Here is a 14,390-nt window from a genome sequence, read left to right on the forward strand (position 1 = left end):
AATAAATTTGATGAGAATAACCTGGAGCATACTAATTAAGCAAGTCTATAATTTCCCAAGCTGTCCTCTATTGGCTTTTTTTATGAAAATGTTCCTTTCATACCAATGCAACCTCTCACAATAAGGCAGGATTTCTAGTCAAAACGTTTGTCCGCTGTGATGCTGACAGCTGCCCAGTGGGATGGGGTCATATAACAGCACTGCAGGCATCCAAGGGACATCGGTTTTCGACCCCTGTGTCAACCTCTAGAGTTCCCAGGGTCGGGTCAGCATCCTAAGGACGCCTGTGGTCTCATTCTGGGACACCTCCGGGATATCCCGCAGAAGAAGGGAATTCTTTGCCAAAAGTGTTCCCAGCCCCATTTTGTGGCTTGCTTTGTAGCATCATACTGGGGAGCATAAAAACAAAAATGACTGGGGAGTGGAGGCTGGGGCAGAGACTGTCAAATCATCGAGAAGCCTGGAAAAGGCAGGCCTCCTCTCTGGTACAGCGTTGATGGGAATTAGGATTCCTACTGGAGGAGTTTGAGATAAAGGATGCCTTCTTTATGCATCCCATGAACGGGATCCCTGGGCCACACAGATTGCACATCCATGTTGCGGCCTTTTATATTTCAGCCATTTGGCATACACTGGATTCTAATCCTTAAGGGACATGCAAATCATGACATTAATGTGTCACTCTCCTGGGGTCAGATTTAAGGAAACCTTGTGCTCCAGGACGGCATCAAAGTAAGAGACCACGTGTTCCCAAAGTGATTTTTACAAATCCCTTGCCCTAGATCTATGCACTAGAGCTATGTAGTTTCATAAAACTATACCCAAGGCTTACTGCCTGTTAGGTTGGATACATTTTCCTGGTCACAGGCAACACCAGAGAAAGAGACCCGAAGTGTAAGGAAAACTATTAAAGGACAGGTGATGTGACAAGTGATTCAACATTCTGTTAGAAAGAAGGGGAAATTCAGGACAGAATTATAATCCTGCATTAAAAAATACAAATTTCCAAGTCACCAGGATAAGTTTAAATAATATCACTATGTCCAATATCCTCTGCTTAAGAAGGCAGGAGTGTAAAATATATATTTAAAGCAAATTTCCATGAAAAAGGGGAAAATTGGCTTTTTGCATAAGTGGTGAAATTTACATTATTGTACAGTGTGCTTGTGTAGAATATATAAATCCCTAAAGATAGATAATAAAACATTGGACTTGGGTATATATACTTGGGAATTTTTACTTCTTATTATGTTTACTTACTTATTTTCAGAATGAATTATATAATGTTACTAAATTATAGTAAATAGTACATTTAGTAAATTATGTATAAAGTTACTAAAAATGGTAGTCATCAGCCTACTAAGTAGTGTACAGATAACTCTGCTCTTATGAGACAGCAGAGAGAATCTATCCCCTCTTATGAGAGCAAATGCTTGTCTTCTGGGGGTGACAGTGAGCTTGGCTTTCTTACTCATTGAAGAGCCTTTGGGAGCCCCTGTACCAACCCTGCCTCAAAAAGAAAGGCTTCCAGGATGAAAGGCTCCCCCCACCAAGGCTAATTTCAATTTTTAGTTCTCAAAACTTGAAAAAGACCACTGAAAGTACACTATTTTAAAATAAAATCGTTAGAGAAATAAATGTTTATATAAATCACTGTTCTATTAATCTTGTTATCAGCAGTGGCAAATGTGTATGAAAGGAAGATGAAATGCCCTCATACATCTCTTGGCCAGCCATGTTTTACATATGACAGAGATTTTAAGGGTACACTTTTTGTTTGTTTGTTCATTTTTTGTTTGTTTTTTAAGTCAAGTCACATTGTTTATGCCCTGGAACTTGACATGGAAGTTCTTGTACTACATAGATACTGTTCACCTGGTAGAGCTTATCTACCTATGTGGGCTCATTTAACATATATTTACTCTTCTAATTCTGATGATTTCCATGGGACTTTGGGAGTCTGTTTACCAGACTGAGTGTGCAATGTGCATATTTATTCACACAAAATAAAGACACATTTGTCCTGTCGATGTGTTACGTCTGTCAAAATCATCCACTGATTCCAGCCCTCAGTTTGAAATGTGAAGTCTGGTTGTCGTGCATGATCCTAGACAATGTATAGGGAAAGGAGAGCATCAGTTGCATCTAGGAGTGACCTAAATTTGAGACATCAAAAACTCTGACTTATAGTAACTAGAACATGTCATCTTGAAAATAGTAGCGGCATGAAAGTGACAAGCTAGCATATAAACAAGCAGGCAAAGTGAAGGAATCAAATAAATATAAATCTACATGATATTTAACATGGAGACCATATCAAATCCTTAGGCTTGCTTCAAATCCATGTAAGTTACCTTATTGGTTTGCATCTTTATCAGGTCTTTCCTCACTCTCTTCTGCTTTATGTCAGTCATAAAGGCAGGTCCTAAGACTTTCTCATTACCTGTGTGGTAGAGTTCCTCTGTATTTGAGGATTCTGCATCCGCGAACTGAACCAACCTCAGATCAAAAATATTTGGAAAAAAAACAATGTGAGGGCTGGGCGTGGTGACTCATGGTTGTAATCCCAGCATTTTGAGAGGCAGAGGCAGGTGGATCACTTGACTCCATGAGTTTGAGACCAGCCTAGCCAACATGGCAAAATGCTGTCTCTACTAAAAATACAAAAATTAGCCAGGCGTGGTGGCATGCACCTGTAATCCCAGCATTTTGAGAGGCTGAAGCAGATGGGTCACTTGACTCCACGAGTTTGAGACCAGCCTGGCCAACATGGCAAAACCCTATCTCTACTAAAAATACAAAAATTAGCCAGGCGTGGTGGTGTGCACCTGTAATCACAGCATTTTGAGAGGCTGAGGTAGGAGGATTGCTAAAATTCAGGAGGCGGAGGTGGCAGTGAGCTCAGATCATGCCGCTGCACTCCAGCCTGGGTGACAGAGCAAGATTTCATCTCAAAAAAAAAAAAAAAATTAAAATGACAGTACAACAATAAAAGTAATATAAATTTAAAAATCAATACAGCACAAGAACTATTTACGTAGCATTTACATTGTGTTAGGTATTATAAGTAATCTACAGATGATTAAAAATATACAAGAGAATGTACGTAGGTTATATGCAAATAGTACACCATTTTATATCAGGGACTTGAGCATCCTCAGATTTTGGTATGCATGGGGAGGGCAAGGATAGACCCAATTCCCCATATATACCAAGGGACGACTGTACTCAGGGTCAGATATTTTCTATGCAGCTGTAATCTTATTTTTATTTGGTTTATGAATGCTCTTTAAGGAATATTTTCCTAGACTTCCTAATAACCAACCCCTCCACAGTCAATTAAAAGAGACCATGTGGGCATGAGCATTTATTTTAGATCTGGAGGCGCTCCAAGGAATTCATCTGTTTTCAGCTTCTGCTTTTTGCTCAGAGAGGTCATATATACCCATTTTATGGATTTAGTTGAGGCTCAGGGAGACAGAAAGCAAAGGGAAGCAGAGTGGGCACACACCACATTTTAGGCCTTTTCTCTGCTTGTGTCATTACTGATTTCTTGTAGTTCTCTTTATTATTTTAGAGATACTAATTTTAAATCTTCCCATGGGAATAATCTTTGTAAAATGGGGATAATAACTATATCTGTCTGACAAAGCTGCTGTGAATTAAAGGATTTATGTAAACCTCAGTGCCTGTCTGTTACTCTAACGTTATTGTGGGGCCATGAGCTGCACTTTTAGGGCAGAGAGAAACAATGAAAGTTGGCTCTATTTAAAACACAGCTTTTAAGTTAGAAGGGTCTTAAAAATAAAATATTCTACTTTATTGTTTTGTAGCTAAAGAAACTAAGGCCGAGAGAGGACAATTACCTAGCTAGACAGGGATGAGCATGAGATAAGCTCCCAAATTACCTCTTTACTAGTTCAAGTCTTCTTTCACTCTGTTAGAAAATGCTTATGTTTTTTCAAATCCAGCATATTTAGCTATGTACATATACTGTAAGACACCCTTGGGAAATAAGTTGCATTCTTTAGCAAAAAGCTTTACTTCTGGGACCACAAGCACTGGATTGAGCAAAGTGCTTCTGCAGGACAGTTAAATGTAGCCACTGTTCTTTCTGACTATGTCTCAGAGAACCCAGTGCGTACATTCTCCATATCAGAGACTGGACCTCCGAGCTAGACGCAGCCACTATTTCCCTACCCTCCAGATACAGCCCTTCACCATGAATAATATGCATTTCTTAATGAAGACTAAACATCCAGCAGCATTGGAATCTCTTCAATATCACGCAACGAATCAAGTATCTGGATTCTAGGAGCAGAAGGAAGTGTTTGCATGTAGGCATCATAAGATTAAGGAGAGAGTACATACACTTGGGAGCAAGAAAATAGGCTAAACAGAAGAGTGTGAGAAAATTAGCTCAGGTGATTTGATGTGAACATCTGCAGAAATTGCTAATGGGCACTGTGTCTAATTAAATCCACTAGACATATGCATGCCTGTTATCTGTGGAATGGTGTTCTTCCCGAAGCTGCACCTGTTGCTAGCAGGGATAGATTTCCATTCTATCACACGTAATGTCAAAAGGGTTCTAGGGAGAGAAATTCGAGGCTCCAGTCGGCTTCACTTAGAGACAAGCACCTCAGCAGTATGAGAGAGCCACACTTGGGACTCAAATACAGACTGAAAGCAGATACATTGAGACTTCACCATTCTCCAAACTACCTCTCCAGAGCTCCTTACGATTCTGACAGAGACAGTAGACTTCTGGTTGGTGTAGATTTTAGAAACAAACACTGTGAACCAGATTTCAAAGACAGCATTTAACTGATTAAATGCTGGCTTTAACACAAGGCAAAGACAAACACAGGGCAAAATGTTTAAGTTCATGTCAGCCTTCATTTGTATACAAATGTCTACTGTGCAAATAACAAATGATCTTTGTACATCAGAACAGGTTGTTTTTGGCAGATGTTCCCTTGGTTATCTCACAATGGGTCAGTCCTTAGTTTGTGTGTAGCTATGTCCCAGGCTGTTCCTTTGATTTGTCTCCTCACTAATTAACAGTCTCCCCAGTTTAGCGGGTACTGATATTCCACCCAGTCCATTGGGTTTTCAGTGGATACAAATTGTGTTCAAGAAGCAGCAGGGCACAGAGATTAATAATGCAGTCTCTGGAGTCATCCCAGCTCCTTGTTTACTAGCTAGTTACTCAATTCTTTAGGCCTCAGTTTCCTCATCTGTAAGGTAGCAATAACAGTGGCACCACCTCACACGGTTCTTGTGCCAGTTAAATGAAGCAAGTCTTATCAAGTGCTTAGAGTTGTACTTGGCAAAGTGGAAATGCCCATCAATATCAGATTTCTTTTTTGAGATAGGACCTTGCTCTGTTGCCTAGGCTGGAGTGAAGTGGAGTGATCATAGCTCACTGCAGCCTTGAACTCCCAGGCACAGGCAATACTGCCTCAGCCTCCCAAGTAGCTAGGACTACAGACACATGCCACCACACTCAGCTAATTTTTAAATTTTTTGTAGAGATGGGGCCTTGCTATGTTGCCCAGGCTGGTCTTGAACTCCTGGCCTCAAGCAATCCTCCTGCTTCAACCTCCCAATGCGCTGGGATTACAGATGTGAGCTACCACGTCCGGCCAAATGTCAAATATTTTTATTCATTATTACTGAACAAGCAATCTCCAGCAAATAACAACTGCAGTTCAGTGCACAGATTTGTCTTAAAAAGGAGAAAAATGGGCCAGGTGCGGTGGCTCACACCTGTAATCTCAGCACTTTGGGAGTCTGAGGCGGGTGGATCACCTGAGGTTGGGAGTTCAAGACCAGCCCGAGCAACATGGAGAAACCCCGCCTCTATAAAATTAGCAGGGCGTGGTGGCACATGCCTGTAATCCCAGCTACTCAGGAGGCTGAGGCAGAAGAATTGCTTGAACCCGGGAGGCAGAGGTTGTGGTGAGCCAAGATCACACCATTGCACTCCAGCCTGGGCAACAAGAGCAAAACTCTGTCTCAAAAAAAAAGAAAAATGTAGATTAAAAATTAAACCTGAGGTTGAATAACCTAATTAAAGACCTATAATATTATGTAGCCATAATGTTATTTACCTCAGTTCTATATACCAGTAGTCCCTTTATCACTTCCATTATCTGTCCCCTCACTGCCAGGTATATGTCCATGAGCTGATGTGATCTGGTGAATTAAAAACTAGATTGACAGACAGAAAAGTTGTGTTCTTGGCTAGATTTCCCAGTAATTCTGTAAAAATATACATGTCACTACTGCTTACTTACATTTTTAGTTAATGATATGATAACAAGGAAATATTTCAAATCTAGTGTCTCTCACTCATAGTATAATGAGAAAATTCTAGAAAGCAGATCTTTGAGGGGAAGGATAGGTTGGAAAACAGGCAATGAATGGAGGCTGAGATACCCAGCTCCTCTATAGGGTATGTCTCTAGCTGCTTGCTTCTTGCTTCTCCTTTCCTTGTGTCCGCAAACACCACCCCAGAGTGACATAACCAAGGATGATGAGGTCAGGATATGATGTATTTGTGGTTTTAACTGGAGTTGTGGAATCTAAGGATGCCGTGTATGGAGATAGCCTTGCAGAGGACTTCTGCAATAGCAATAACTCCAAGGGTGGAGAAGTATTCTGTGTAGCAGACGCATGAAATCACTGTTATTGGCATTGGCCTCTCCATAGGACTTTTTGTTTTGTTTTTTGTTTTCTTGAGACAAGGTCTTACTCTGTCACCCAGGCTGGGGTGCAGTGGCATGATCATGGCTCACTGCAACCTCTGCCTCCCAGGCTCAGGTGATCCTCCCACTTCAGCCTCCTGAGTAGCTGGGACTACAGGCATGCATCATAATACTTGACTAATGTTTTGTATTTTTTTGTACAGATGGGGTTTTGCTATGTTGCCCGGGCTGGTCTCAAACTCCTGGGCTCTAGCGATCCACCTGCCTTGGCCTCTCAAAGTGCTGGGATTGCAGGCATGAGCCACCATGCCTGGTCTCCAAAAGTCTTTTTAATAGACACTTTCCTATATCTTTCTCTTCCCCTGCTTTTATTTCAGCTATATTGAGATCTAAATGGTGATTAAAACACAATCATTTAAAACACAATGTGCTATTTCTGCCACAAGGTATTTGAATTTGTATTCTCAGTATGTATTTAAAATTATTATCCTTTTATTTAACATAATTTATTCAATTAGACTTGTGAATAACATTTTTATGGTGTTTTAAATGAATATATTGGTCTATTTTTGTGAGGCATTTGGAATATCTATAAAGTATGATGTTAGACAGAAAAGCCAGCACTAAATAAACATTCACATTCACATTGCTTCTCTATCATGTCTGAGAAATTTAATCTCGAATTAGCCCCTATGGAGTAAAAGTCTGTGTAAACAGATGGACTTTGCACCTTGCCCTAAAGGTCAGCTGACGACAGCACTGTGAGTTTGGCAGCAAATCCCTTAGTCAAAGAAGGACCTTCCCATAAGAAAGACTTCGTCTTTATTTCAGTTCTCGTAACATGAATGGGACTTGGCTTCCATCACAGACATGGCAGTCAGCGAGGCTTCCAGAGGATTCTATTAGCAATGATGATGATGATGGTTGAGATGGTGCAAAGCCCTTTATACTTTTCTGAGACTCTTTCACATGCCTTGTGAAAAGTTCTCACCATTTAACCTTAAAACACCATCAGATAAGAAATGTATATATGCAAAGTATTTTTTTTTCCAGGAAAAGAAAATACATGTAATTCAATCTGGGTTCTTAAATTTTTCAGATCTAAATGAACTTTAAAATATGTTTGGATATATCTCTGAGGAATATAATCTTGACATTTTTAAGTGTTCAACCTAGACTAACAATAATATCAGCAACTCTGGTCTGGGGATCACAGAACTCACAAACCATTCACATCTGGCACATTTCATACCCCTTTCCTGGTTCTATTATAAGAATAGTCAACAGGAAATACGTTCACCGTAAATGACTGTGAGGCAGTGATGCATGCTGCAGCTTCATTCTTCTGGGGGAGTCTGAGTTTCCACCATAAGAAAAGTCAGAGACGTAGTTATTTCCTGTCTTCTTCTTCACTGAATCCTTGGACAGTACCCATTTTATGTTCTTAAGTGAAAATGCTTGCTTCACTGTGTGTCTGAAAGTGTACGAAGTATGTTTCTGAACAGAGTGCCTATTGGATCTTTTCTACAATCATAGTACAGCTCAAAAGAACTTTGTTCAGGGTCCAGCTAGTTTTCTTTTTCTTTTTCTTTCTTTCCTGCCCCACAACTATTGTTGGAGTGTTATGTGGGCATCTCTCTCATCTCCCAGATCGATGGCATCGTCTAGGACTTCCCACATAGACAAGATAAACGAAAGGCTTCCATGGACAGGTATGTAACTGTGGAGACAGCAGCGCTGCAGAAGAGGCCTCCTGATCAGAAAGAATGTCTGTCCCACAGTCGACTCTCTGGCTCTGCAGTCACCTTTGACATGACTTGCTGAATAGGAGTTTGTTTTCCAATTTCCATGGTTCAGCCATAGGCCATGCAAAGTAAATACTAGTAAATGAGCAACAGTAGGTTCAAAGGAACATAAGACTAGAGTCCCTCCTCCTTTTGAAGACAGTTTGGGTAGCATTCACATGTGAATCAATCTGTTTGGGGTCTTTGAAGTGACTTTGATTAAGAGTTGTGGCCCAATAGTAGTGAAACGGGTGGGGCCGTCAAAAGAATTGGCAGTTCCAATATGGACACTCAGCCTGTGCTCCACAGCCAGAGAGAGCCCCAGGTGATACCCGTACACAGAGCAGTTTTAGCCTTGGAAAAACAAGTCAGAAACTCACTATGCAGGGAGGTTTGCATGGAAAGGGGTTTCGTTTGAAGTAAAGAAAATATGCCATAAGACTTCATATCCCTACAGATCAGCTATGAATTAAATTAATTCACAGAATGTTAGAGTCCTTCATAGTGCTCTTCAGTAAGCACAAAAGACCTTTCTTTTTTAAAAAAACAAACACTTTATGTATTTTCAAAGGCACAATTTATCTATGTTTATGAATAAAACAAAAACAATTAATGTCCCAAAATTTCAGGAACTACATAAAATCAAATGCAGTTCACTAAATTCTCCTTGATTATGTTAAAAATGTTAAAATTAACAAATACTTAAATTTGGTAGGCTTCCCAGAATGTAAATATCTGTTGGAATAAGAAGAAAAAAAATAATTTATGGAAAGACTAGGATTTCTGCCTACCTTCACTTCAGCAGAGAAATAAAGATAATTCAAGAGCCCATTTCTTTGCTTTTTGTGTTTCAATTAACTACAAAATGTGCATCTGTTTTACTCATGTATTGTGACTTAACTTATTTATCTCCTTACTTTATGTTCTCCTTCACTGCCTACTGCTGCACACTGTGGAATTAGCTTTTCGTTCTCAAACAAACATAGATTAACTCTGGAAGTCAAACGAAAGGAAATATTTGAGATCAGAAGTATAGTTGGCATAGTGGAAAGATAGGCTTTAGGGTCAGACAAAAATTAATAAGTGACCTAGGTCAGTTGCCCCACTTTTAAACCTTGGTCTCAGCATATAAAAATTGGGAACATAATAATTCTTACTGAGTTGCTATGAAGATTAGAGATTTAAAAAAGTGAATGATAAGCTATGCAGTTAGATGTTCAAAAATGGTAGTGTTAATTTTACTGCATTTCTATTTGCTGATTTTCTGATTTCCTCAGCTCTACTCTCAGTTACTTTAGAGTGGTGCTATTTTGTCCTGGGACAACATTACATTGTATGTGATAGTTCCAGTTTTCATGGAATTTTTATCATAAATGCAAACATGCATAAATGATTTTAAAATTAATTTTTCTTAGGATTGGTAATTTGTACTATTAATGACGATGATGAATTTTTTTAGAACAGTAATTTAAAAGGGATATGAAAAGAGCAGGACTATGTAATTATTGGCTTAAATTACAATGAGAACAAACATATCCCATTCTAACAAGAATGTTTAAATTGTTAGCCAGTTTGATCCAGAAGGAAAAGGAAATCTCTAGCCAGTACAGGAAAAGTCTCTTTTTCTATGCTGCAGATATCTACAATTCATAATACTCTTCAGGCCTACTGACTACTCCTATGGTGCCATTTCTCGCTTAGACTCTGGTGCTTTTAATGGATGTCCAAGAAGAACAAATCTGCAGTCACCAGCAAGTTTTATTATCTAAACATGGAAAGATTTGTCCACATTATAAGAAAACAGATTTGTTGTTTAGTAATCTCTAGGAGACTCTGAGGGCCCCAAAGGATTATTATTATAAATAACCCTATAGCTACTGAAAAAGATTTATGTATGTATATGGCAAGATTCTTTCCATCTAGATGCTGAAGTTCTGGTCCTTCTGAGTTCACCAAGGTGTGAGCTAGCAGAGGAGGTGGCTGAAGTCCTGAGACCTAGATGAAAGGGTTAATAGCTGCACTCTTACGTTGAATTTGTGAAGGGTGAGAAAACTTAGGAAACTTGAGATTTTTTTCTGAAAATAATATGCCAAGTGAAGCCATGATGGCACGTGTATGCCATGAGTGCTGCTGGGATCTCTTCCCTACATTTCAGCTTGTCAGTTTGTCCTAATTAATCCCAACCAATGGCTACCTTCAAGCACGTGAATGTGGAACGTGTCAAAGAGTAATTATCTTGGGCCCTAACACTGTCCTCCTGCCAAACGTAAGTCTTTCCTCTACGGAATTAAAAATACTGTCTGTAATTCACAAAACCCTATTAGAAAACGTTTTATTCATTAAAGATGGGAATAATAATTTTATTTTTAATATCCATTATATCTACATACTTCTGAATGTTAAAAAGGGTCTACTTTCTTCTTCTACCCTGATACTTCTTTTAAAGAAAAAAAGCAAAATATTCCAAGTTGCCATGAAAAGTTCAGAAGGAAAAGGTAAGACAATCAGAAGAAAACATCCTTTACACATCTTATTGTTGAGGTGACGATTTCAGGAAACTCTACTCTTGATTCGGCAGAGACTAGAGTGGGGTAAGTTCATGAAAGTAGAACGTTTAGAGAAAAATGCTGGCAAAGCAAGGATCAAAAGAAAGAGACCCAAAGGAGTAATTGGTTCTCAGGAAGACAAGAAAGGGGAATGAGAAGGAGATTTTTTTGGAATATGAGGCTTGCTGTCATCATCTAAAACAAAAACAACAACAACAACAACAAAAATGGGTAAAGTCTCTTCAGAAGGAGGAAAGAGGAGAGAGTACCCTGCCAGGTAGGGCCACATCACAGTGGTGACTTGTTCCGGCAATTATCTATAAAAAATGAAAAAGCCATTTTGTTTACTTTTGTTCATCTGCTTCATAAGTTCAGATAATATTTGTATTAGAGTTTTATTTGGCAATCACAGTCAGTGTTTATACTAACTGGCAACCATTCATACTTAAAGGAAACCTAATTAATAGGTGTAGCTAAAGCAAACATTATAATAAAGTAATCTCTGATTCCAATGATTCTTGATACTTCTGGCTTTGTAAGATCATGTTTGAATTGAAAACATTTGACTGTGACCTCCGTCCCCTAATGTGCAGTGCTGATTATATTTAATTTGATCTTTGGTTCCGATGTGGCTTCCCTCTGATAGTGTAACAATCATCATAGTCCATCTTAATTTTTATAATACCTCTTTATAGTTTACAAAGTGATCTCACATGTGTTATTTTTACAATGAGAGGTAATATACTGATTTTATAGGTAAGTAAACTGAGGCACAAAAATAAGTGACAAGGATAGTCAAAGCCAGGCTTTCTGACTCCGAATCTAATAGTTCTCCCGCCAACTAGTGTACAAATTAAATGCACTGAATGTGATACATGCCTTCCATAAATCTGCAGAAAGATGTAATGGTGACTGTCGTTGGTATGGAGTGTGCAGAGCTGAATCACAGCATCCTAGATGCGTTTCTAAAATGTATCCTAAAAATGACTCCACGGGTTGAGAAGGGCTACCACCCTCCAATGCTTGAATGATGTGACACCACTGATTGACACAAACCCAGCTCAGACCTCAGGAAGAGTAGGGGGAGACAAGCCAAGTCACAATCCAAATTAGCGCAGCCGCTCCTGCAGCAAGGGGAACACAATGTGGTCTTTGACTAACCTTTCAATTCCCTGTGTAGCTTGAGCCCTGAGGGCGGTGCCGAGCTGACAGCCTGGAACATTGACCAACACGCTGCAACTGACGTGTAAATCACCCTCCGACTAGGGGTCCCGAATCTGGAAAAGGAAATGTCATCTTTGGACTTTGCCCATCATGTGTTTATGCATGAACAGTCCTTTCAAGTGCCTCTCTCCACCTTTGCAGACAAGTGACATAATGCAGGTAGAGATCACATTTTTGGAGTTTATTCCTAAGACTGGCTGTTAGTTTTTATAAACATTCCTTTTATCTGAAATTTAACCATATTTTTTTTTCTTAAAATGCCATATCTTCCTATATTTAGAGGGCAGGATGCCGAGTCCATATCTACTCAATATATCAAATATTTTCAGTAAGCTAGGAATTAGAGCTTCCTTTTGTAATCAGCAAAACTCCTGGTAACTTCATCTTTACTAACAGCCTCATCCTTTCCTGCCATTTTTTTGTTTGTTCGTTTAATAATTTGGTAGTACTGCTGTTGCCTTGCTTCCTGGCACCGCTAGCCTGTCTGGGCATGATCTTTCTTTCCCCTCTTCCAATTACTGGCCTCTGTTTGCCTTGAAGAGCCCACTTCTTAGGCACCACCTTCCCAAACCCTCTAAGCCACTGCTTACTTGGATTGTGAACTGTCGGCCCTCGTTCCCGGCTTCTGATATCACATCTACTGGCCAGGCTGAAATTCCTCTTTGCATCCTCTGCAGCTGCCACTCTCAGGGCCATTCCTCCTAGATCCCACATGTGCATTCCAGGGCCTCTCAGTTGGCATCTTCGCCATGCAGGCAATTTGGTTAAGTCATTGTAGCATCCTGAGACATTCACTCTGTCCATATAATTTATGCATTGGCCATTTCTTGTCCTTTGAGAAATACCGCTGATTGTCACTAGTGAGTGAGAGAAGTGGAACTAAAAGCCAGCCACACTGGGTAGTAACTTATGAGCAGTTCTTGAAAATATTAACAAGATGACATCAAACTTTATGTCAAAAATGAAGCATTTTGTCTCTCCTATTTTCATTCCTATTAACATGGCCAATCAAGAGTTATCAATACCTTAAATGTGTATATGAATTTCCTGAGTATTTTTAATTCAATTCGTCTAGGGTCAGGACTGAAATTCTGCATTTCTTTTTCTTTCTTTTTTTTTTTTTAAATAGGCCGGGCGCAGTGGTTCACGCCTGTAATCCCAGCACTTTGAGAGGCCAAGGCGGGCAGTTCAGGAGGTCAGGAGATTGAGACCATCCTGGCCAACATGGTGAATCCCTGTCTCTACTAAAAATACAAAAATTAGCTGGGCGTAGCGGCAGGCACCTGTAATGCATGTTACTTTATAGGATTGGCAGAGCAAAGAGCAAGAGGGGACAGATATGGCAAAGGTAATATAATTCAGATTCTTCTGATAATTTATAAATGTCTGGTAGAAATACAAGTTATACTACTGGAATTCAAATTATATTTTAGGAATTCTTATTAATTTAAAATCAATAGACTATCCAAATAAATTAAATGTGAACTTAATTTTGATTTTTGTTTTCCTTCGTTTGTAAGATATAATTTCCAAAAGTGTAATTTGTGAATGAGGTAGTAGAGTGCTCTCTTAAAAATAATTGTTTGCTTAACAGAATTTAGAATGGAATTGTGAATGAATACAAACCATACTGGGACCAAAGTCATCAAGAAACTAAGTACAGCTATGGGAATTTCATTGTACCCTTGAGAGGCCTCCATTTAAGACCACACAGGCCAAATTAGCCAACCACCCACTATCTCACTAACAACAGCAAATATTACTTAAAATATTGAGAACATTTAACATGAAAAACAATTTCCAAAGAAGCAAGAGTTCCCATTGCTGCTGCGAAAAGCAATGCTTTTAGTTAAATGAAATAATCATATTATATCATTTCTTAATATTGTATTTAGTTTTCAGAGGCAGATGCAGATTGCTTTGAAATTAAGATCATTGAATAGATCTTTATATGGCAGGCCATTTAGCTAGGGGCCAGGAATATAGGGTGAACAATACACACATAATCCTTGCCTTCACTGAGATTTCAGACTGCATTGACTTTTTTATTCCTACTAGATGTGTTTTCCATTGTAATCCCCCTCCCCAATAACTTTTTTATTTTTTGAGTACAAAACTGAATC

The 14,390-nt window shown here is 39.2% G+C and overlaps 1 protein-coding gene across 1 annotated transcript in view; it reads left to right on the plus strand.

The window, feature by feature from the left end:
* Nucleotides 1–13,757, plus strand: part of LOC134733857 (uncharacterized) — a 150,871-nt gene extending 137,114 nt beyond the window's left edge. Inside the window, exon 11 of the mRNA XM_063624690.1 lies at nucleotides 13,397–13,757. Within this exon, the coding sequence (XP_063480760.1) occupies nucleotides 13,397–13,475 (79 nt within the window). The 3' untranslated portion in view covers nucleotides 13,476–13,757. The remainder of the gene's footprint in view (nucleotides 1–13,396) is intronic.
* The last annotated feature ends 633 nt before the right edge of the window (nucleotides 13,758–14,390 follow it).

This window comes from Symphalangus syndactylus, chromosome 2, assembly GCF_028878055.3.
Source record: "Symphalangus syndactylus isolate Jambi chromosome 2, NHGRI_mSymSyn1-v2.1_pri, whole genome shotgun sequence".
Lineage (NCBI taxonomy): Eukaryota > Metazoa > Chordata > Mammalia > Primates > Hylobatidae > Symphalangus > Symphalangus syndactylus.